General features: G+C 40.9%; 1 protein-coding gene across 4 annotated transcripts in view; it reads left to right on the top strand.

The window, feature by feature from the left end:
• CCDC136 (coiled-coil domain containing 136) overlaps positions 1 to 25770 on the top strand; it is a 43443-nt gene that overhangs the window by 884 nt on the left and 16789 nt on the right. For 3 of the 4 annotated variants that reach the window (XM_018565961.1, XM_018565969.1, XM_018565945.1), the window contains exons 2-6: positions 10830 to 10925; positions 18846 to 19037; positions 20143 to 20217; positions 22372 to 22686; positions 25461 to 25572. In XM_018565961.1, coding sequence (XP_018421463.1) covers positions 10830 to 10925; positions 18846 to 19037; positions 20143 to 20217; positions 22372 to 22686; positions 25461 to 25572 — 790 coding nt within the window. The remainder of the gene's footprint in view (positions 1 to 10829; positions 10926 to 18845; positions 19038 to 20142; positions 20218 to 22371; positions 22687 to 25460; positions 25573 to 25770) is intronic. The other variant, XM_018565952.1, reaches the window with a different exon arrangement.

Below are 25770 nucleotides of genomic sequence, written 5' to 3'. Positions count from 1 at the left end.
ATTTCAAAGGCATGATTTAGTAAAAATAGGATTTGAGACAGTTTTTGTGTACTGTGGCTTTTCTGAATCAGCTGATACGTTTTTTTTAATGTTTAAATCAATTTCTTTCAGTTACTGTTACTAGATTTTCTGGGCATAGCATTCCTGAATCTGTTAGCTTTTACCAACCATTATATTTAGTGGTGTTAGGCTGCATCTTGTAATAAATGATCCACACAAAAGACTTTGCATCTTGTCATCAATGATCCACACAAAAGATTGGGCTTAACGGTTTTCTTTTCGGCTAAAAAGTTGACAATGACACCTCTTCAGTTGATGTGTAGTCACTAGGTCCTTTTTAGATCCCTGCCAACTAATTGTTCCCACCAAGATTTGCAGCAAGCCTAGTCAGGGCCGTCCCTATAATACAGCAGCCTGAGTCAGTTGCCTCTGGCGGGATCTCATTGGATCGTGTGGGGAGGGGGCAACCTGTAATGCTCTGGACAGCATCCTGCCCAGCTCACTAACATCACTGGTTGACAGGAGTTGAGTGGAGCGCTCTAGTTGGTGTCCTGCCCAGCTCAGTGATGTCAGTGAGCTTGGTGGGACACCAGACAAAGGTACCAAGCACCTCCTCACCCACCACAGTTACGTGTGCCACAAACACCCTACCCGCCATAGCGTGCGTCAACACCACCACTCGAGCCACCCAGTAAACGTGCACCACCACCAAACCTAACCACATAAAGTGCAAGACCGCTCTCCCCCCCTTAACATGCACTAAACACCCCCCACTGCCTCATGTGGTGAAGTGTAGGGACACCCGTGAGCCCATGGGCTTCATTTTTTGTGAATATTCATAAAATATAAGTTTAGATCAAATAAGTGAGGACTGTAGGACATTATCATATGCATGCGGCTTGGCCAGCATGAAATGTAAATATGGTTCAGACATCAGGGAATCAATTAACCAGGTTTAAAGTGTATTTCCTCTTTTGCAGTCAAATTTGACCCCACGATATATTTGGTATGTGTTCCTATTTACAAATCATACCTAAAAATAATTAAAAGATATAGATTTCTTGTGAACCAGTGTGCTGCGCTTGGTATTGTGATACGTGCTATATTTATACCACAAACGAAACCAAACGAAACCAATATAAGTGATCAAATCCTACTTGCAACTAAATGCAATCCAAAGGTGCATATGTGCATGAACGTTAATAAATACACGTGTCATATAAATATGGTGAAGGTACGAATATAAAACTGATTGGTTAAATATGATAAGTTAAATAAGTTAATGAATAATGCATATGTGTGCCATAAAGTGAAAATACAATGTGGATACTAAATGGTTGAATTATATACCAGGTAAATTAATCAGTCTGGCAATCGGCAACAATAAATAAAAAGGACAATAATTTAAAGGAAGACTGATGTATAACCAATCTAACACATCTAAAACCACATCTAATGGTATAAAGTGAATAAATATAGGTGGATAAATATAAAATTGTATAAGCGAGGGTTGTAACACCAATAGTCTATTTTCTACCGAATGTTATTAGAAATCCAGTGTCTTTTGTTTATACTTCCATTGATGCGTCCGCAAAATAGAAAAAGGAAACCTTCTCTGTAACCTTTTAGAATTTGCTGTGTAGCGGGAGGCTTTGCAACCTTCTCTCTCAATTTCCAAGTAACAGGAAACTCTGGCTGTCCCTACAGAAAGACTAGGTCCACCTCATATGATGCTTCTAGATCTTTAACCCTTTGATAGGACAGACATTGTTCGAATCTAGTTTGTAACTAATAATGAGATCTGCAAACACAGTAAAGACAGGGTTAATTGTGGTAATATTAATCTCCCCACCCCCTTACATTCAAGAGCAAAACTATAGAGGACAACTTTTCTTTCAGAATAGAGCAGTCTTTCTCAACCAGTGTGATGTGGCACCCTGGGGTGCCTTCTAGTTTCCTCAGGTGTGCCTCAAAATTTTGCAGAGTCATGACTTTACATAGTGTAGGCATACTTCTAAAGGGGGCTCCTGAAGTGAAAGAAGAGAACTCTGATGTAAAAGAGGGGCTTCTGATGTGAAAGGAAGGGGCTTCAGATGTGATGAGCACTCTGATTTGAAGAGGGGCTCTTGATGTAAAAAGGGGACTTCTGATGTGAAGGTGGGACTCTGATTTGAAAGGATGAGGCTTCTTATGTGAAGATAGCTCCTAATGTAAAGGAGTACTGTGATGTGGAAAGCGGGATTATGATGTGAAAGGGGGTCCTGATTTGAAGAGGCGGCTCTGATGTAAAGAGCTTGTATTCCAGTATCCTGCTGCACTCCTTACCGGGTATCCTGGTCAGTGTGGGTGCTCGAAAACGACCGCAGATACTGAAACTAGTTAAAAATGTCACCAGCACATGGTGGGAACATGATGTCACAGTGATGTCAGGGGGTTGGTGGGAGTGGTTTTCTGTTCATTTGCACTGTTGGTTTAGCTATATAAGGTTTTTAGCTATATAAGGTTTTTAGCTATATAAGGTTTTTCTTTAGCTGTATTGTCATTTCAAGCCTGATGAAGGGGACCCTGTGTGGCCCCGAAACGTTATCTTTTTTTACATGAAGCATCAATAAACAGACTTGTTCTTCACTTCAATACGGTGTGCTGGTGACATCTTTAACAAGTTTCTGATGTAAAGAGGGGACCACACTTTTTTTGTGCTTTTGCATGGAGACCCCCCTTAAAATCCAAGATAGCCATCTGGTTTGGATTTAGGACGGGCCAAATGTTACTTTTTACATTTAGGTTTTTACATTTTAGATTGGGTTGTCTTGAGATTTTGCATACTTTTAGGTACTGTGGCTGAAAAAAAAGGTTGAGAGCTGCTGGAATAGAGCATGTATTGTGCAAGCAACATTTTGTTTTAGTTATGCTATGTGAATGAAAAACGTGTAAAAATATAAAATAGATGTCATCCTAATTTGGCTACAAAAGTAGAAATACACTTTAAGGCTCAGCCTGAACACACACACTTGATCTCTGCAGCTTGCAGTGAAAGATTATGTTTATGAACTTGCGAATATTGATTGACTTTCTTCAAGCTGGCTTCCACATTTTCCCATCTACCTTTTGCTCCCTTCTTTCTTGCAATCAACCAGGAGGGTCATGAGGGGACAAACACCTGCCGTTTGAAAGCTTTGCAGTTGTACATTTGCCATTTTTAACTGTATTGCCATGCTGCTCAGAACCACCAACCATTGTCCTAGTTTTTTTCATTTATCATGAGCCTTAGCACATGAAGCATTAATTCTTTCATTACAACACAAATTTGCCTCGTTATCACACAGTTTGTCATTAGTTCTGATTGGTTACTTGGCTGGCTTTAGCCGGGCATCTAGAATAAACAGGGTTAGTTTGAAGGTCTGTAGTATAGGGAACACGTTTGGATATAACTCACATATTTCTTTAAAAGAGAACTATGGCCTAACCTTTTTTGGCCATAGTTCTCTTTAGGGTCATAGGAGGACATATGCTATGTCCTCCCGTGACCCAAAACACTGCATATATATAGGGCTATTGCCCGCTATATGCCAACAGAGCAGAGCCATGCCGCAGCCAGGACAGATCCCCACAATATCGTCGGGATCCCCCCCACTGGCTGATTGACAGCTGTGCATGGCCCCTCCCCTGTCTGTTCCTCCAGTCAGCAGTATTTCACTCACCCCATAATTCTCCTTTAATTGCTGGCATACAGTCAGGGCAGTCCCTATAATGGGGGTGTGTGGGTGGAAATGTGCCTGTCACCCCCCTTTCCGGTCTAGAACATCCCAGGTTGCGAAGAGTCCTTGGCAACCAGGGATGCTCTGGCCGGCATCACGTCCAGCCCCTTGCAATCAGTAAGCTGGGCTGGACACCAGCCAGAGCTAGCATGCACCACCAGCACCTCCATCCAACCACCCCTCCCGTAACGTGCACCACCAGAACCAACCCCAATGGCCTCAGGTGGCAAAAAGTCTGAGGAAACCTTGTATAGATCCACAAAAATGGTCCTTGTCATATGTTATTTTTACAGATTGTTCTCTAAAACAAAGTACAACGTTGTGTTCCACATGTACTGAATGTAGCAACAAGAAATATTATTCATGCAATGTGTCAGCCAACAAGACGTGCAGTAAAATAATTGAAACAGATACCACCCTTGATATGCCACATTTTTATGCACTTTTTTTTACATAATGTAAAGCATTCCATTTTAAGTGTTTTGTGCTGCAGACAAAAAATAAATAAATACCATTACAGTGTCTCTGTCAATCATTCACACAATCTGAAATGTATTTTAAATTTATATTTAGAGCAATAAAAAAAACTCAACTAGCTGTTGATGTTGGGCAATCAATATCAACCACTTTATACCTTTTTATTTTTAAGTAAAGTATACCACACATTGTATGCCCCATTACAAAAGTTTTTATTCTTAAAGTGTGTCAGTCAGCCAGACACACAATCTGCATAGCATAAGAGAAAAAATATGTATACAATGATTTCACTGTTCCTCGGGTTCTTGCTTTGGAAATGTTGCTTATGTTCACTTTATGCTTTTCTGAGTTTGCAGTCACAAAATCGGTGTTATGCTGTACTATAGTATTATATAGTATACTATTATACATAGTATTATAAGTATTATTGTTGCTGAACCTCTATAGATCGTACATAAACTGTACACATGCTGTATTATATATTATACTATTGTATATTGTATTATAAGTATTATTGTTGTTGTACCTCTATAGATCATCTATAAACTCTGTAACACATAATTTGTTCAGTAACATCTGAAAAAATATGGATACAGATTTAACTACTGCTATTGCAACCACTCCTCTGAGAGCACAGATTGAAAAGTCCTTTGGACCCATTAACAGTTAATAATTTCCTTTTTGCAAAACATACAGAAAGTTCTCCTTCATCCTTGCTGCTTGCTAGACCCCTGCCACCATTGCACTCAGTCAACAAGTGAATGACTTATATTAATTATGCAGTTCATAACCTTATGGGTTGCCTTATGGTGGGGATCATTAAATGACGGACCGCGGCCTATACACGGACTGAGTGATGGTTCTGTCTTGACTGTGACCGCGCCCTGGCCGTTGGTTATGTCTGTCTGATAGTGGATGCACCAGTCTCGGAGGCTGCCAGCTATAACTAGCCGAGGGTGCCCCAACCCCAGCATTACAGAAGGAAGAGTAACTTCTTCTATCCTCACCTGCAGTTTGCTTGATCTGCGCTGGGTTATGGCTGGCTGCATTACAACATTAGCCAGAATTACAGAAAGATGGAAAAGTAGCATCTTCTGTCAGCTGCTCCACTTCCCTCTGTTCGCTGGTGCACAAGGTATGTGTGGAGAATGATGTAAAGGGGGCAGAAAATGATGGGGGCACTCTGATGGGGACAACTAATCATTAGTTGTCCCCATCAGAGTTCCCCTTTACATTAGTTGCCCCCATCAGAGTGCCCCTTTACATTATTTATGGAAGAAAGGGGCACAGTAAGAGGGGCAGCCAATGTTAGGGGGCACTCTCATGGGGACAACCAATGTAAGGGGCACTCTGATGAGGACAGCAAAATATTAGTTCTTATCGTAGTGCCTTCCTACATCAGTTTACCCCATCAGAATGCCCCCTTACATTGGTTACAAGTGTAAGGTGGACACTTTTATGGGGACGATTAATGTAAAGGGGCACTCTGATGCGGACACCTAATGTAAGAGAGAACTCTGAAGAGGACAACAAATGTCCACTCTGATGGAGAAAAGTATTGTAACGGGGCACTCTATGGGGAACACTATGACACTATGGAAAACTCTGAAGGGGACAACTAATGTAAGGGGACACTCTTATGGTGACAACCAATGTAACGGGCAATCTGATGGAGGCATCTAATTTAAGGGAGCATTCTGATGGGGAACACTAATGTAAGGGAAAACTCTGATGGTGAAAACTAATGTAAGGAGCACACTAATGGGGATAACTAATGTAAGGGGGTATTGTGGGGACATGAGATTCGGACCTCTGCTAAAAGAAAATTTTACTCACCAGACCTCCTTGAATTTTAATTTAATACCACTGCCTTATGGGTTGCTTTGGAAACGATTGCTTGCATGGACTATCTCAAGCCCAAGCAGGCAGGTTGCATGACTCCTGATTTTCAGACTTTCTTTACATGCTTACTACTCTCCAACAATCTATGCAGCACCTTGAATTAGTCATGATATTAAAATAATGCCTACTTCAAATGAAAATCAATGTAATCCCAGTTTATTAGTCCTGATTTGTTTTTCTTGGTGAATCATTTGTTCTGCGCAGTAATATGTACAGAACAAAATAGCACATACCACATAATCTAGAACATACCAACACAAGCAGTCAACCAAATGTATCCACTCCTGCATGGAATCCCATTAGCATTTAAATTACCTTAACTGATTTCAACTAAACATCACTGGAAAAACACAAATAATCCTTTAGCTTCCAAACGTCAACCACTTCCTCCCCTATACCCAGAAGTACCGAGTACTTCAATTTGATTCCCATGTGGCAAGGAAGCAAGGTCAAGTTAAGTATAAAAAAAAATGATGTGGGGGTGGAATCTCACAATAAAGTGAACCTTTTGCTTTGCCCTGCATGATCCACTCAAGTTTCCTTTTAAATAGTCAATGGCTATATTATATCCCACAACACAAAAGCCGATGCATGCTGAAATACATATTGTCTATTATTCAGATGTATACATCTGACCAAAGACCTAAAATAAACCTTTTTTACCCCATCCAAAAGAAATGCAGATAACTAGGGGGAAGAGCTGTAGCGTGTAGAGTGTATTTCTCTTTATTTTCATTACACAGAAAACACTGAAGAAATGGCACTTGAGCACAAGAGCAGATTCATTTCATTGTTGCTATTCAAGTACTGCTATGGGGTTGAGGGAATGTCACTCAGGAGCAGATAGAGAAGAATAAGGCAGAACAGTTAATTAACAGTAAACTTTAGTGGTTTTGGCCAATTTTACTTTTTTAAATGCTCTGCACTTGATGGCTTCTCCAGACCAAAGATCTAGACAGCACCAACTCTATAGAAGAGGAGGGAAGAGTCCCCCCTCCGAGTCATATGGCTAACGTATTTATTTGTGAGTGTGTAATCTAATGTGCCTAATCTTGTATTCACAGCATATCTGTAAACTAGCCTAGAATCCTGGGAAAATATGAACCATTGATATGCAATATTAATAATTTATTTGACAAAAAAAATCAAACATTGTATTTGTTTAGCCTTGAATAATAACAAAGAAAATATACAATCCTGTTATAATATTGAACAGTTACAGAAAGACACTGTACTTTGGGAATACAGTCTCCTGATCTAACACCTTTTGTCAGCAGTGACAGTAGCCATAATGATGAGGGCAAGAATGAGGAATTTCTGCGCGGGTAAAAAACAAGGCAACTGTGTCTTAAGACTCATGCTGGCAAGCTGTATTCTTGCTTGTTTTGCAGAGTGACTAGTGCATTATGGCTACTCTACATCTGACCAAAGACCTAAAATAAACCTTTCACAAACCATGTTAATTCAAACTCAACATATAACAAAATGCACAAAATTGTATACAGTCGTTATATGCATAGTTCAACTTTTCTTGGTCGGGCATAGGCTTGCCTTTTTTTTAGCAAAATATGTACTGTTACATATGTAGCACTCACCCCCAAAGGAGCCGCTGATTGTCCGGTTCATCTCTAGTCTGTCTAGGGTATGTTCTTCAGCTGCCCACCCATTAGCACTAACCACCCTTCTTCTGGTGTCCATAAACTGATGTCCACTCCAGTAGTAAAATGCTGAATAACCTTTTATTAAACATCTTCACTGGGGAGAGAGGTTATAGGAATTCTGGGTTTCCAGTGGTAACTAACAAGAGCTCAAGACACACCAGACCTGGTTTGCATATCAGTGTAGATCCACTTGGGAGACAGTGGACAGCAACTGATGTAGCAGATAAGCAGGATGGATACAAATCCTCAAGCAGAAAAGACACCGAATATGCTCCTGAAGTCCTCTTAGTTCCAGGGTACTTCAAGAGCCTGCATTGGTCCCGATTCTCTTCCTCTATCAGCATCACAGGCCTCCATATTGGAGGCCTCAGGGAAACCTTTCCCTTACACCAGCCCATGCCCACCCCCGGGCCTTATGCCTAGCCTGGGGGGCAGGCTGAACAGCACCCAGCCCTATTCCATTGCTGGGCCCGGCTAGTCTGAGCACATGGCAAATCCCACCAGTATATCTACCCTATCCCAGCATGCACCACTGGCTGAGAGAAACCCAGTGATTGGCTGCTGTACTGTTCATACACTACAGTGCCTCTCGTTGGCTGTCCCACAATATGACAGAGTCACACTCCACCCAGGGGGTACAGGCAATGCTAGACACCTGGAATCCACCAGATAATTGCCACTATAAGTCCAGCCAGGCTGACTACCGCCCTGGTATCACTAAATGTCTAGTAGCCACATTACAGAAGGCAATGGGGGCTACACATACAACATGATAACCATTTTATATGTAAATTATAATAATAAATAGCCTCATATGAGCATATTAGTTTATTCCATGTCTATTGCTGATGGTGGTGATAGAGATGTACCTATTCTGTGGCATCAGGGATGGGTAGTAGAAAATCTTAGCCTCTTCAGTCATTATTTATTTGTAATAAGTGCCAGCCTCTTGATGCTAACAATGAACAATCTGGAGATTGGAGATCCTACAATAATGCACATGCTAAAAGGACGCTGGAAAGTGGGCAGGACAAACTGGATCAATTTGGACCACTGGTACCAGCTGAATGCCCAATAATCCATGGGGCCAATTTTGTTTTCAGGAGCCATGATACAATTGAGATCAAGCCATGACCATCTCTCTTCAAGCATTTCTCAGGCCTTCTCCAACACTTCATCATCAGTGCCACCATCACCTAAGCCCAAATCTAACACACTGTGAATTTCTTGGACCAGCTGTTGTCTGCCTGCCCTTGCCACTGCCACTAATAGAGTTCCAAGAGCACCACCATCCACCACCAGTACCGCCATTACCACTCCCAGCATGTGAACAGACCATGGTTTTACTCTCAGGATCAACAATCAAATGTTAAGGAATATACATATGAGAGGACAGGACTGGTCACATTTTAATATGGTTTGCACAACTCTGCTGACTTTTTAGTAACAACAACTTGCTGCTTGGGACAGCTGCTGTGTGGTACTGATACCAGTCTATGCATCACTGCTGCTGCCTCTTCCTCATCACCCTGGGCATTTGGATTTTATGTGGAGTTCTTCTAGGTACACCAGAAAAATAACAATATGGTCAGCTCTGTCACGCAGTCAATATTGCAAGGCTTAAACACGGTTATGGGTCTATTTATAAATGTTTTCACACAAATTTCACACAACTTTTATGCATTTTTCCAGCTGAATCCAATTACAAAAATGTGTGAATCTTAGGTGAAGGCTGCATGAATTTTGGGTGAGAACATTATATAAATAGACCCCTTGAATGTGACATTCAGAAAACACTGCATTATGGCCAATAAAAGGTGCTTAGGAGCATAGAAAATAAATACTTAAAAGAAGTATGCTCCTAAATAGACCCCTTCCTATTCCATGGTTATTAACACTCACTCACTGTACTGTATCTATGGAGGAGCAGTGTGGCCACCCCAGGATAGGAAGTGTGTTAGGACTACAGGACTCCTGCACCTCTCCTCATCTACATAACACAGGGAAATGTGTTCTGTAGTGTACAGAGGTGAACTGGGAATAACAAAACACTTTAAATTAATTTTAACAAGCCAAAAGGGAGAAAGTAAGATAGGTCTATTAGGGTTTACATACATTTTAGGTCCTAATTCTTAAAAGCTGTGTCCCAGACCAACCAATCAGTGTTACTTGAATAGACTAGTACAAATTATGATTAGCTGCTCTAGGTTACTCCACTTAGAATGTAGCCCTAAAAAGAGGAACTCTTTATAGAAGTGTATATGTGAAATACTGATTTTGTAAACATTTTCAAATATACATATGTGGGGCAGTAATACTTACTTTATGTGGGGAGCCACAGGTTCTTTCTTTACCAGGAGGTCTCTTCAATACTACATGTCCAGCCTTTGCATAGCTTACTCTGAACAGAGTCCAGAGCAACATGGACTTGGCAATCCAGGAATTTATAAACCATAGCTCCACCAGAGGCACAGCCCTGGGCAGAAAGGAGGGAAAGACATTTGGTTGGTTGTTCCTAATATTTATTACCTTCCCCCAGCTGACATTAATGAGCAATCTCCCAAGTGACTGGCCTATGGGAATAAATGAATAAATATACATGACTGACCCTTATCACACTGATTACTGCAGACTGCTCAACAATGAAGCTAGCCATAGACTGCCCAAAGTCCGAAATTCAATCAGTGTAGCCAACTCGGGATCCTTTCCCACTCCTTCATCAAAAGTTCACATTTGTCAAAGGAGCTACTCCAAAAATTCTTGACCAATCAGTTGCAGTCACTGTTCGGATATTCTAACAGTAGTACACCGTCCACTGTCAGAATACAATAGCCAACCAGGGAAGGGGAGGTTCCCCATCCACACTATTTGCCGCTGATGGGGGAATCAAATGCTTTTCGCACAGAGTATGGCCAGCTTAACAGACAGAAGCAATCAATGGCCTAAGCTATACTACTGCTTAGTCCCTACATATGCAGGGTCCCTACATATATACAAATATATGATATGTTTCTGTTCTTTCCCACCACAGGAACCAATCCAGGTTCAGGAGGACCTGGTCGCTGGCTCCCCCAGCCTCTTACCAGAAGAAATCATTCTTATCCAAGAGAGCTACTGAATGGTGAGTGTAAGTAAAGCTATTGTTTCTATTACTGTGACTCACGATTGAGATTTGGTGATTTGGCGAAAGAACATAACGCTTCCATTTAAAAGTATCATATCTTTGCTTTGAGAAAGGCATCCTGTATGGTCCCGAAATGTTGGCTTGTGATCCCTTTTTTTTCTTTCAAAGTTTTTATTAAAGAAGAAGGTTTTTCAGATATACAGAGAATATAAAAATAGTACAACATTGATTTATTAATATTTTATTTTTTAAACTGGAAAAACTAAGACATTGAAGGGCCTGTGTTTGAGTAATCACATTATATACTGTTTTTTAGATTGTGTCCTCCATACATTGCATGGAGGCACCACTAAATGAGATTTGAAGTCAATAATCAGCAAAACAGAAAACTTGAGGAACTTCAGGTTCCAAAATCATATGACATTAATTTTAATCCCCGTCTGTTTCCTGGTACGTTCTAGGGTATTCATGTAGGAGAATATTGGCCCACTTGTTATCAGACATTTTGCATTAAGGCTCTTTCCACATTTATACAATACAGGAGCACATTTCACCCATGCGAGCTTTAATGAGTAAAGTAAAGTCTATGAAACCTATTTCGACACAATGTGATAGCCTCAGAGGTAAGAGTGCCATATAAGATCAACAGCTTTAAGCCAAATGTGTGTTAGACAATAAAATACATATCCTCAGAATTGGAATACATTAGAATAATCTATTCAGAATATAACATATTCAATATTCCGCCTAGTCAATGGGGGATACATTAATACAGGAAAAGAGAAGATAGGAATAACAGAAAATAACAGAGAGAAAGAACTATAGGCTCCGGACACGTCAACTAGTGCTATATGTATAGATGTAATTAGACAGAAGCAGAAATACCTAAATATTGTAGCCAGGGTTCTCACAATGCCTCAAACTGGAGTTGCCTGTCCTGAAGGATGCTATATCATTTTTCCTTATCCATGATCCAATTGAGTTTGGACTTGACATATAGAAAAGGAACTTTCGCTGTTTTCCAGGCTCTGGCAAAATAAATTTTGTCCGCTAAGAAAAAGAAGGATAGAAGTTTGCCTTGCGTCCTAGAAACTCAACACTTATTGTGGGTCTCTTGGAACTCAAATGTGGAGAACTTTGAAAAGCAAGGCAAAAAATCTATTCCAGAAGGGCCGCAATTTAGAATATTGCAACCAAATACGGGTCATGGTTCCCTGATGTTCACATCCACGGAAGCATAGAGAACTGGTTCCCGGAAACATTAAAGGAGAACTATGGGGTCAGTGTTTTTCCCCATAGTTCTCCTTAGGGTAAAGGGAGGACACAAACTAGCGTCCTCCCGTTACCCTAAGCTCAGTATACCGCGAGCTACAGCTCGCGGTATACTGAGACGCCGCAGCCGGAGCGGATCACGACTTAGATGACGGGATCCGCCCAGCTGCGTGAGTGACAGCTGGCTCTGCCTATCTAGAGGCAGAGCCAGCTGTACCCGCCCCCTCCCCCGTCCGTTCCGCCAGTCAGCGCTGGCAGATCGGAGCGGGGAGAGGGGAATCCAGCCCCTCCCCCTGTCACGGCAGAGAGCCGTGACAGGATCGAGAGGCGAGCGAACCCGGTATGTGTTCACTCACCTCCCGATCTACTGAGCCGACCTGTGACAGTCTCATTGTCACAGGTCGGCTAGAACTATGAGGTGAGTGAAAAGCACTCACCTCATAGTTCTCCTTTAATGCTAATCTAGAAGGCACCAAGTACCAGCAATAGAAAACTTTGTAGTTAGCTTCCAGTAGGGAAACATTTAACAAGCATAGGGTTAAGCATGAGGAACATTGTTATCATGCCTTTTTTTTTCTTTTGTGAATAAATATAATTATTTTATAACAGGTGTACTGGTGAAGATTTCTGCTTTAGGCACTGTTAGGTGTTAACACAGAGCTAATTGGGAAGCAGCTTTAAGCTTTTCAGCCCCATTAAGCCACAGACAAACAGGGATAAACTGATGTTGGTTTTAGTTTACTATATGCTACTGAAAGCATGCTAACTATACACAAGTGATTGGTATAAGTTCTGAAAGCAATGAATGTTGTTAGCATGTCCTAATGATTCATCTTCTTAGGTTTTTTTTTTTAAAGAACAGCGCTCCAGTTCAGAGATCTAGGTTGTATTGATTCCAAAAACAACCTCAGCACAGCTCTGCTGGATGTGCCTTCTGACATAAGTAAAATATATATTTTTTTAAACTTCCAAAGCAAAGATTTTGGTCAAATTTGCCAATTTAACAACATTGATTTATTAATATTTTTTTAAAAGTAGAAAAACTAAGTGTTTGAGTAATCACATTATATACTGTTTTTTAGATTGTGTCCTCCATACATTGCATGGAGGCACCACTAAATGAGATTTGAAGTCAATAATCAGCAAAACAGAAAACTTGAGGAACTTCAGGTTCCAAAATCATACGGCATTAGATTTAATCCCTGTCTGTTTCCTGGTATGTTCTAGGGTATTCATTAGGGATGCACAGATACTTTTTGAGTACCAGTGCAGATACTTGGCATTTTCATGAGAACTACCAGGGTTGCAGAGGTTGCAGCTGGGACCTGGCTCTGGCACTCCACCACTGTCCTGAAATCATTAGTCTGTATTGTTTTAGAAAAACTGTCACATGACAATAAACAAAAATGTATCAGTACTCGTACTTGTAAGTACTCGGCAAGTACCAGTACTCGTACTTGCAATACTGGTATCTGTGCATCCCTTTATTTATATTTATAAAAACAAAATCATACATTAAAACAGAGATGAACAAATCCCAGGAGCTCCGTGTGCTCCTTACAAATGACAGCTGCCTCCTAATTTTTTAATTTTTCTCTAGTCTAGTCTTGGAGCTCAAAAGTATCGGTACATGTACTCATACTTGTACCGACTCCTGTACTTGGTATCTGTGCAACCCTAGTATTCATGTAGGAGAATGTTGGCCCACTTGTTATCAGACATTTCGCATTAAGGCTCTTTCCACATTTATACAATACATAAGCACATTCACATGGTGCATGGTGCAGGGTCAGTTCTTTCTTTATTGGTTAACTTAGTAGCTTGGCAGAACCTTGCAATTCACATTGTTTACTGCCCTGAGAGGGTAGATTAATGTTGGCAGATTTGAGCATCCTCTAGTGTCTGTAGGCATCAATATAGATGGGATTTATTAGCCTTGGTGCTTGGAGCTGTTCAGTAATTTTCAAAAATATATAATTGGCAGTATACTCCCTAAACCGGATTCAAATACACTGAAGGTGGAGATCTAATGGGATTATTTGCTTGTACAGTTATATTTGCATTTTTCATTTCTTCCAAGCCTCTTGCATAACACACTTTGCATTATATTTTCATCCAGTTATCACCCTGAATCATTGCTTGCTCTTTTACATATAGGATTGTTGATGAGCATAATAAAAGCATGAAACTCAGTCAGGAGAAAAACAGATGTGCAAGCCTTTAGTGTATCTTATTTTGGTGCACTGCAGAACACCATGTATTATTCATCACAGCCAGAAATAGATATTTAACCAAGTCACAGTCAGTCTTGTCTTCGACTACTGAATGTTATTATTCCAAATGTCTTAGTAATGCTTTTTTTGTCTATGAAAAGATTGATCACGATAGAATAGTATACAACCAAACACAGATCTCACGCAATTTCTGTAATCTTGCAGCATTCTGCTTTTATTTCTTATGAAGCGCCAACAGTTCTTCCATCTGATGCTGATTACTATGCAGAGGTGTTGTACAGGTATATACTTGAGAATTACTCTAAGGCCCTATTCACACTAGATCCGTTGTGTTGCAATCCGTTTTTCAACGGATGCTAATGCAAGGGCACTGAAAAAAGAATGGGTGTGAATAGGATCAGTTCACACCTCTTCGGTCCGTTCCGTTGCAAGGTAATGAAAACATGTAGAGCATGCTCTACATTTTTTCAGTGCAACATAACGTAACGGAACAAAAATTGATGAAACACAATGCAATGGAAGTAAAAAAATATATATATATATAGATGTTTGTCTACTCAGGACATATTCATTAAAATAAAGATTGGCAAAGCAGAGAAAGCAAAATTTAAAAAAAGCCCAACGGAATGGAAGTCAACGGAGGTTGTAACTGCAAGTCAATAGACCCTGCGTTGACTTTCGATTTCCTTCGGATTTTGGTGTGAATGGGCCCTTAAAGAGTTTGTCAATTTCAACTTTTAGAGCTGAATTCTCTCTGTTGGTTTAGCCCAGTTTACACATCTACCTTGTGCCTGGAATTAATTTTAAGGGAATTCAGTTTGGGAACACTATTTGCCCACCTGCTATATACACATGACATGTTGAGACCTTGCTTTGAGGGACAGCTTACGGACAAGAAATCTGTTTTTGTGTCTGCTTTTATGGGCTATAAACTAGCAAGAACTACCAGGGTTGCAGGATTTTCAGCTGGGACTAGGCCCTGGTGTTCCACCACTGTCATGAAAACATAAATCTGTATTGTTTTAGAAAAACTGTTGCATGACACTAAACAAAAATGTATCAGTATTTGGTATCTGAGTACTTGGACACGTATCGGTACTTGTACTTGGTCTGAAAAAAATGGATCGGTGCATACCTATGTATTATTTGCAAGGTAAAAATGATTTAATGCATGCAGTCTACAATCCGCTGCTCCAGGGTTTCAGATAAGTGTTTTACTGCTATGAATACAGACTTGAATAGCAGGATGCCAGATTAACACACTTCTGAACAAGTTAACTGAATATCTTAAAGAAGGGAAACAACCGACTTCCTCCTCTTCCAGTAGAGATGGTGCTTGTTTAAGTGTTCAATCTGCAGGATCAGCCAAGTGATGAGCCAGTGTTGGGCCTTTTTTTCTTCTTTTTTGGCCCTTTTTTGCATAGCTCTTTACTTTTCTTGTTCCTTCCCTCGGCCATTCTTTCCTGTGGTTATATTCTTTCTTTTAAAATAAGGAGTTGCTGCTTACCTCTCCTGAGGTTCACTCTTCACGCTAAGCTTTAGCCTGGCATGAACTAGCCTCACAATAAGCATCTAGCACAGGGGTGCCCACAAGGTCGATCGCGATCTACCAGTCGATCACGTAGCGATCACTGGTAGATCGCCATGTCCTCTCCTCCCGCCGCTTCTCTGGATCCCCGCTGCTCTCCCCAGCAGGGATCCGAGAAGAAGTGAAGGAACCGGCGGCGGGGGTGGGCGGAGGACGGAGCCGCTGTCACAGAATTAATGCAGAGCGGTGAGGAGAGAGAGAGACGCTCGGCCAGGATCTGACAGCCGGCGCCTCTCTCTCCCCTCACTGCTCGTCCGTTCTGTGAAAGTGAAAGTGCTCTTTCACTTCTCGTCGGATCCCCCGCTGCCTCTGCCCGGGAAGTTATAAATGAATGAACAGGATGTGATTTACATCACGTCCCGTTCATTCATGAGTTTCTCAATGGGGAGAAGCACTCTGTACAGAGGCTCGAAACTGCTTGATAGTAAATATTTTCTGAATGAATGGGAAGCATCTGTGCTTTCCATTCATTTAGAATAGAGGCTGCAGAAAAAAAGATTGAGGACTATGTGTCCTCAATTTCTTTTTCTATTTTAAAAGGGAAATATCAAGGGGCTTTTTAGACCCCTAATATTTCCCCGAAGCCCCCCCAAGAGTAAAAAACAAAAACAAAAAAAAAATTACGAAAATTAAAAAAAATAAAAATAAATAGTGATAATAAAATAAAAAAATAGTAAAAAATAAATAAATAAAACGTTGTTTTTTTTCTTGCCTCAGGCGCAAAAGGAGCTGGCTACGGCTATGCTCGTGTGGCTGCCGGCTGAATGTGTCAGACGCTGCAGATGGAAAGGTGCAGGACACCCCATGTGCAACGTCGGCCACACGAGCACCACGGGAGGACAGGACGCCGGGACCTGTAATGTACTGGAATGCACTGGAATGTAAGCAGGCCGACTCCCTGCGTTCCGGTGCGGGAGGGGGTGTGGAGCTGTATTGAAGTCAATGGCATCGCCCACAGTGCGATCGCCCGCACTCGGAACGCAGGCACATTAGTGCCTGCATTCCGGTCCAGTGCGATCTGCAAAAATAGTGCTCGCAGCATTTTTGCGGATCGCACTGGACTGGAACACAGGCACTAATGCAGGCGATCGCACTGTGGGCGAGGGGCCTGCCTGCGCAGCCTACGCCCCCTCCCACCTCTGAATGCAGGTGTGTTTTCGTTGGTAGATCTCAATGAGCTCGTCATTTGAAAAGTAGATCTCCAGACGAAAAATAGTGGGCGCCCCTGATCTAGCAAGTCATACATAAAGCACCACACCAGGCCCTGCCCTTAGCCTGTCCCTACCTTACATGGCAGAAAACTTTAGAACATTTGTAAATGCATTTCTTTCAAGCAATGATACTTTAAAGCAGATTTCCTGCCACAAATAACAAAACAAAAATGAATAGCCTACCGTGGAACTTTTATAATTGAACCCTTAGTGTTCAAGATTGGTTAATTTGCTAAATGTAATGTATATATTGAGTTCACGGGAGCAAGGTTGGAGGGGTGGCTACATTACAACACACACAGGGACCATGGGGAAGAAAAGGAGTGTGCCGTTTAACCCCTTGAATTTCTTTATTAACCTGCACTGTGTGAGTGCTCACAAAGGTGGTTTACTGAGAAACAATTATTTCCAGCACGTGCTACCATTCTGATCCATAGATCTGTCCACATCCTGTAAAGTTGGGAAAGATAAAGTATAAAAAAGGTTTTACAAGGTATTGTTTGAACTAGGAAATTCCAAAGATATCCGACTCCTATCATAGCTTTAACCCCCTTGATTGTGAAAGCTGCAGTCCGAGAAGTAAATAAACTACTTGCAATTACATAACAAAAGTGACACACCGAGCTAAAAAGTAAAATCACAAATATATATACAACTGAATAATCGCAAAATATTAACTTAAAAATGAAAGCAAAACTATATAAAACTAACTTATTAACTACAACAAAGTCCAATGTTCTTCTAATAATCTTCTCCAAAGTGTCCCAAAAAGTGTAATAAAATCAACACACTGTGCTCCACACTAAGAAACAATTGCTACCAGTGAAAAGTTCACCGTTACACAACCATGTGTCTTGATACCACACTCACCAGAGATAATAGACCAAATAGCAAAAAACGCTCCTTGTAATGATCAATCTTTCCACCATATAGGCAGTATGTTGTCAGAGCAGTTCTCTCCTCCGCACCATATACGAGGTGTTATATCAACAACGTTCCCTACTACTCCTCCAAATAGACCATCTTCATATATTCTTTATTAAACTGCTGCTCTCTCCCAGCTCTAGCTCTGGTCTTCACAGCCTTCCGGTCTTCAGCCACACACAGCTCTTTTTGTTCAAAGCCTCTTGCTGCCCACACACTGTCCGTTCACAGCTTTCACAGGTTGCACCCACGCCGCTTCTCTGCTTGTCCTGCAGGAGCACACCACACAGAATCACAATCCTCTGTATATATATATATATATATATATATACACAGGATCAGCCATAACATTATGACCAACCGCCTAATATTGAGTAGGTCCCCCTTTTGCTGCCTAAACAGCCCTGACCCACTCTAGACTCCACTAGACCTCTGAAGGTGTGCTGTGGTATCTGACACCAAGCCATCAGTAGCAGATCCTTTAAGTTCTACCATTGGCAAGATCGGACACGGATCGGACTTGTTTTTCCAGCACATACCACTGATGGTCGATTTGGATTGAGATCTGGAGAATTTGTTATATATATATTTGTGATTCTACTTTCTAGTGCGGTGTGTCACTTTGGTATTTATTGAACTATGAAACAGGTAATTCATTATTCAAAATGTTTATATTACAACATATTTCTGTTAGACTCAGAGGATGAGGAGCCACCTGACCTGGAGTCGGAATCTGGAGATGTGCCAAGCAGTTCGGAAAGTGGTCCAAACAGCATGCTCCTTGAGAGCCAAGACTTGAGGACACAGATTATCCAGCTGTTGACAGAACTGGAGGAGACCCGGGAGCTAGCACTGAAACATGAAGACAGCTTTTTGGAGATGCAAGGTAGCATCATTAGGGCTGCAGAGAAATTGCAATGGGGGATGTGGGGATGCAGAACGTTGTGCTTTCATCTGTTTTATCATCTACTTATTCCATATTCATTGGCATTAGTAATTGAATCCATCATTATATACAGAGAGGAGGAATAATAATTTATGTGAGTTTCTTCTGGGTATTTTAATTTTCTTCCACAGTCTACCAAAGTCAAAATGGCAGACCTCCTGCCAGCATCCCAGAGGGAGTCCAACATACAGCACTTTGGGAATGTTCTTCTAAAGTGCCTGGTTCCTGGTGGTGGCAGGGATACCTGCTGACCAATGCACCTCCTCTACTCAACTTCCATAAAGCAGCTGTCTTAGAGTGGCCTTTTACAGCTTATCTAAGCTTTAGTGGCTAGGTTAGCAACAGGAACAACTCACATACAGCACCTGAATCTTTAACGTTGACACTGACATGCTTAGAAGCAATTACCCCATGGACTACTGAGTGACTTAGATGGACCTAGAGCTGACCTATCATGGGTGCTGGCCTGCCCTGCTGCAAGTGTCATATCAGAGAAAACTGTGTAGACTGGCTCACTTTTTTAAAAATAAATCAGGTTTGGATCACCACACACCTGCAGTACCCACTGATTAAATTAACTTTTAGATGATTAATTTTAGCAATTTAACAAGGAAAATCCCAAATACTTCCCCCTTGTGTAAGGACTGATGATGTTGCTATGCACGAACATTACCACTTCCTGGCACTTTTTTCTTCCCTTTGCTAAAAAGGCAGTGAAATCACTAAATCAAGAAATTACTGACCTAAGTTTTTATTTTTACTCTATGTGCCTTCTGCTTCAAGATGTCTGTTCTTGCTGTTAGTAAACTGCCATGCCACTGCACAATTTTTACACACCTGTATCTGGGAGCAGATGCTCTAATGCTTTAATGATTTGTAGGAAGGCCCCTTCCCTGCGGACCCATTTTTTTTTTTGCAGTGGAACAGATCCCCCATGGCTCTGCTATGCTTCCCATATTTATTTATTTATTTATTTATTATTGGTATTTATATAGTGCAGTCCAGTCAATGTATGCAGCTCTTTAATATGGACTTTGATTTGCAGGTATCCTGGAAGAGGAGAGATTAGCCAGTGCTCAGCAAGCAGAGATTTTCACAAAGCAAATCCAGAGGCTCCAGGGTAAGCTATGGACTGATATACTTGTGTCTAATAAAAACTGAGGGGTATTTATCAAAACTGGAGCAGACAGAATCTGGAGAAGTTGTCCATGGAAATCAATCAGCTTCTATCTTTAATTTTAAAAGCTTAACTGAACAAACTGAAAAGCAAAGCTGATTGGTTTCTGTGGGCAGCTGCTCCAGATTCTGTCTCATCCAGTTTTGATAAATCTCCCCATTGTATCTTCATTATTCTGTGAATTTATGGTGAAATAGTGTAACTGGACATTACATGGTCAAACCACCTAAAATCTATATATAAGTTTTTGGTAGAGACTGGAGAGTTAACTACCTAAAGATTTCTTACATCTCTTACATTTCTTATAACCACCTTGCTATAGCTCTGACATATTCCACAGTGCAGTACAGAAATCACTGAACCAGTCACAACAGTCTCTGCACCAGAGGAGCTTACACTCTAATGTCCTCCCACAGTCAAACACTATCCTTAGGGATGCACCGATACCTTTTTTCCAGATCGAGTATGAATACGATCCTTTTCACTTAAGTACGCACTGGTACCAATTACCGGTAGCTTTTTTTAGTGTCATGTGACAGTTTTTCTACAATAATACAGACTAATGATTTTAGTACAGTGGATGAGTACACATCTCAGCAATACATTATACAGCAATGCAGAACACCACCAGCTATAGAGGACTACATATCCCAGCAATACATTATACAGCAATTCAGAATGCTACCAGCTGTAGAGGACTACAAATCCCAGCAATACATTATACAGCAGTGCAGAATACCACCAGCTATAAAGGACTACAAATCCCAGCAATACATTATACAGCAATGCAGAATACCACCAGCTATAAAGGACTGCAAATCTCAGCAATACATTCTACAGCAATGCAGAATACCATCAGCTATAGAGGACTACAAATTTCAGCAATATATTATACAGTAATGCAGAATACCATCGGCTATAGAGGACTACAAATCTCAGCAATACATTATACATTAATGCAGGATAATAGTATATGAATTTTCTACATACTCTGTGCTGCCGCTCTACTCCGGGGTGCTGGCCTGCTATCTTGGTTGGAGGGTGTCAGGAGGGCTGTGGAATGTCTCAGGAGGAGTGTGGAGGTTCTCAGAAGGGGTGTGGAGGTTCTCAGGAGGGGTGCGCAGGATCTCAGAAGGACTGTGGAGGGTCTCAAGGGGGGTGTGGAGGATCTCAGGAGGGGTGTGGAGGATCTCAGGAGGGGTGTGGAGGATCTCAGGGGGCTTTGGAGAGTCTCAGGAGGGGTGCAGAGGGTCTCAGGAGGGGTGTGTAAGGTTTCAGGAGAGGGAGATGCGCAGCCAGCACTGTAAACAGGTGCCGCATTGTTCCCCAGAAAGCTGCCGCGAGATCCCCAGCAAGCACTGGACCTTAGAGCAGACACTTCAAATAATAAATTGAAATCGCCAGACCATGCAACCATGCCTCCTCCAATGGGGGGGATGGCCCAGGACCGTATCTCACTGGGCCCCCCCTGCCTCCTCCAATGGGGGGGGGGGGGGGTGTGACCGGATCTCTATGGGCTCAATACTGGCTGCACCAGCGGAACATCCAGCATGGACGTGCACAAACATAGCACTTCAAAGTGTTCATGAAACATGCCAGGAACTATGTCACTGAGATCCTGCCAATAGAATCCTCAAACAAAAAAAAAGACCAGAAGGTAACAGTTTGCCAGACTTCATCTATAATAGGAATATTTCATTTTAGATGGATTGACCCTGTAATGCCAATGTAATTGCCTATGCATACTATTACTGATTAATTATACTGGCAGATGAATATACTTTTCTTACTCTTGAGAAGGTTTCTTGATTTCTCAAGACTACATATCCCATTATGCATTGCTTCCAGCAAGCAATGATAATGTTCAAAATGCAAGCTCTGTGAGTTTACAAACTTCTGGATTAATGTGGTTATTAGGAGTGGGATAGAATTTATTGAAATCCAATATATAAATACATATTTGTTTTTAGATTTTGACCTTAGATATCCTTTAATTGAATTATCTCCTAATATGAAAAATAGACTGTTTAATATCACATCTGAATGTCAAATCATGGCTAAACCTCAATATGACATGTTGTCTTCATCCATCTGCAGCTCAGCTGCGCTCAGTACAGGAGGAGGTGGACAGCTTGGAACAGGAGAAGGAGTGTGAACTGCTGGAGGTGTCCCAAGAGTTACGCTGTGCACAGGAGGAGATTATGTCTCTGCGTCAGTCAGCAGAGGAGGCAGCAGCTGAGCGTGAGAGTGACATTGCCTCGCTGCAAGAGGAGTTGTGTAGACTGCGAGCTGAATTACATGAGCTACAGGAGACAAGGCAGGAGTATGAGATGGAGATAACCACCTTAAGAGCAGAGATCAGCATGAAGAGCTGTAGTGTGCATGCAGGACAGGAACCTGCAACACTGCAGGGTAACCACACTGGCTTTGTCATTGTAATATTGTTCTCAATTGACTGGCCCATACCTCTCTCATTTATTGTTATAGGATATGATACACAAGAACAGGTTTACTGTTTAGCTTATTGGTTAAAATAATAATAATACATACTGTTTGTCATTAGCCAAGGCAGAATCAGAAGCCAGTAGATATCAGGACTGCTGAGTCCCAACTCCTTAACCAAAGGGCTGCCTGTAGCCCTTTAGTACCAGGTCATTTATTAGTTTTCAGTGCTTTGATAGTTTAATGACAATTACTCAGTCAAGCAACACTGTACCCAAATACATTTTATATCAGACAGGTAGCATTCTCTGTTGGTGGTATTTAATAAACTCTGTTTATAAAAAATTTTTTACTTAGCTAAGGAAAAAAGACCAAAAAGACAAAAATAACTGTGCTGTTTATATTTGTAAATTATGTGATTAGTCATCGGATCTGCTTTGCCAATGACGGCTCTGATAAGTCATTAACGAGCACACCAGCTGCTCAGGGGTATATTCTGGAATGATGTTTATAAACGGAACTCCAAAAATACACATCCAACTCCCTGCCTTTTTAAAAAAAAATATGGCGGTAAGGAGGTGGTTAAAGTGCACCAGTGCATAGTCTAGAGATGTTAAAATATTTACATATTCTTAACAAGTAGTAAAAGACCTTTAAACAAGTTATTAATGACCTCTCTAGTTGCTTGTACTGTTAAGTTGTTTATTCTCAAATATCCTCAAAGATCACAACAAAGACTCCAAAGTCGGGTTTCAGTTGGTTTCAAACAGCTTAGCAACGCTTGGTATATGTTTAAATTAGATTGAAAGCAGGCTGCTTAGATCTTCTCTCCATAAACATAGCTACAATTCTGTTGTGAATTTTGAAGATGAGTTTCCCTACGATGCCTATAGCTACAGAGGTGAATTAACTGGTTTCAAATGGCTTTTATCAATTGCTCAGAATATGTAAGTACTTTAGTGTACATAGTCCTGGCAATAGTTCACTTTCCTAAAATGTTGGCTGCTTGAAATAACTAGCTATGCTGAAAGTCAAGTATAAAACAGACCTCTTACTCCTTACACAATATAAATATATATATATATGCCCCGTGTCAGGATCACACTCTGCCAAAACATCTACCCTTGCTCACAGAAAAGTATTGTATATTTCCTCCTACCACAGCACTCTATGCTAAATGGATGCACTCATGCTCTCCAAATGCACCAGTTAATCCTTATGTCTCTTTGATCTATTTTGACATATTTGAAAAGCCTGACCTTTTCAAGTCAGTTGGCATAAAGAAAAACAGATAAACAATGGAAAATATTGTATGAAGAGCATTACCCCAGTACATTAGTGAGAGGCCACATTATCAAAATGTATGGCTTTTAAGGATGTATTATATTTCAGATGCTTTAAGCTTGACTAGCATTGAATAAGACCTAAAAGTTTCACATCTATTTTGTACTGCCACATTCATACAGCACCAAAGTTTAAGTACCGTACCATTCAGACAGTCCCATGCAAAGAACCATGCCCCCCAGAAACAGATGTACGGCAGTGTTATAACCTTCAATTAAATATTAATCACATACCCAGTGTATAGAACACAGTGTTCCCCATACAACATACCATAAATGTACAGCCTATCAAGCATATATAGTAAAAATTAACATCTATATGGCTCAATTCATAAAGCTTTCCACAAGGGTAAGGATCTTTATTTTCAGTCACAGGTTTTTACATTTCATTGGACTGAGATGAAACTAACTGTCACTTTGTTTAAAATAATTATCCTACGCTGGGGTTTTACCTTTGTGGACTGAGCCTATACCCCCAATCATTTAATATTATATGCTATGGGTACTGCCCGTTGTGTAGAACTTGGAACATTGTTGTCACATAATCACCACCTTATCTATCCAAATTACTGAATTTATGGATGCCCTTTTTGGAAAACAAATCTTAAATTTTCTTTATATTGTTCTAATTTACGCAGACTAGGGATTAGCCTGGGTTCGGAACAAACCCAAGCTCATCTGAACCTGGAAGGAAGCTGTCATTGTGCCCCAATCAGCTGCGGCTGGGGCATTACCTGCCCCCGCAGCTGCAAATAAACAAAGCAGTGGGATGCTGGTGACATCATTAACCTGGCAATATTTGGACAATGACATTGACCTAATATGGCCTTATGGCCTTATAAGGGCAATGATGCCACCAGCATCCCATTATGTGCAGCTGCAGGGTAGGAAATGACCTGGCTGCAGCTGATTGGCTGGTACTGACAGCTTCCTTCCAGGCTTGGATGAGTTTGGGTTTTCTTCTGAACCTGAGCTCATCCCTAACACAAACATCAAGTCCTTATTCTAATTTTACAGTAAAGGCAATGGCTGTCTTCATCAACATAATTCTAAGGTCAAAATAAAATCTATCTTATTAAATAGTTATGTTAAATAGTTATGTTATATTAACCACAAATCCACCTTTGCCCTACTTTTCGTAAATTACATTTATTTTGTGTACCAGATTTATCATTATCTTTTAAAATCTGCAGGCTACATTTAAAAAAATATATTTTACTGATTTTCCTTTTCCTTTCTCTTTTACACATTGAAAACTGCAATCCAAAATGTTGTCTGAGGACTTGCTAAGCCGTTTTTTTGTGTTGCATAGATCCTTCTTACATGGAATGCAGGTTGTTATGATTTATTGTGTTTGTACTTTATCACATGCGCCATTGCAAATTTTTGTCCTTGTGACAGGAGAGCTGCAGTTCCTGCGGGACCAGTGCCAGCATCTCCAGATGGAACGCAGTATCCTGCAGGAGAGCAACAGCCAGCTGAAGAGTCATCTCCTGCTGCTGGGAGAAGAGAGGTACCTATCTTAATTTTTTTACAATGAAATGTAGATCTGTAGTGTCTATTGATTTATGCATGCGTTGTAATATGATCAATAATTTAGGAGACACATCTCATGATAGCTACATACAGATTCAAAATCTATGATGTCATAGGTGCTACTGGTTAAACTATAAATTAGGTACATTCACTGATTAACAAAACCTAGAGAGTA

The sequence above is a fragment of the Nanorana parkeri genome, unplaced genomic scaffold (assembly GCF_000935625.1).
Source record: "Nanorana parkeri isolate BGI_ZX_2015 unplaced genomic scaffold, ASM93562v1 scaffold26, whole genome shotgun sequence".
Classification (NCBI taxonomy): Eukaryota; Metazoa; Chordata; class Amphibia; order Anura; family Dicroglossidae; genus Nanorana; species Nanorana parkeri.
This window is presented reverse-complemented; position numbering and strand designations above follow the sequence as displayed.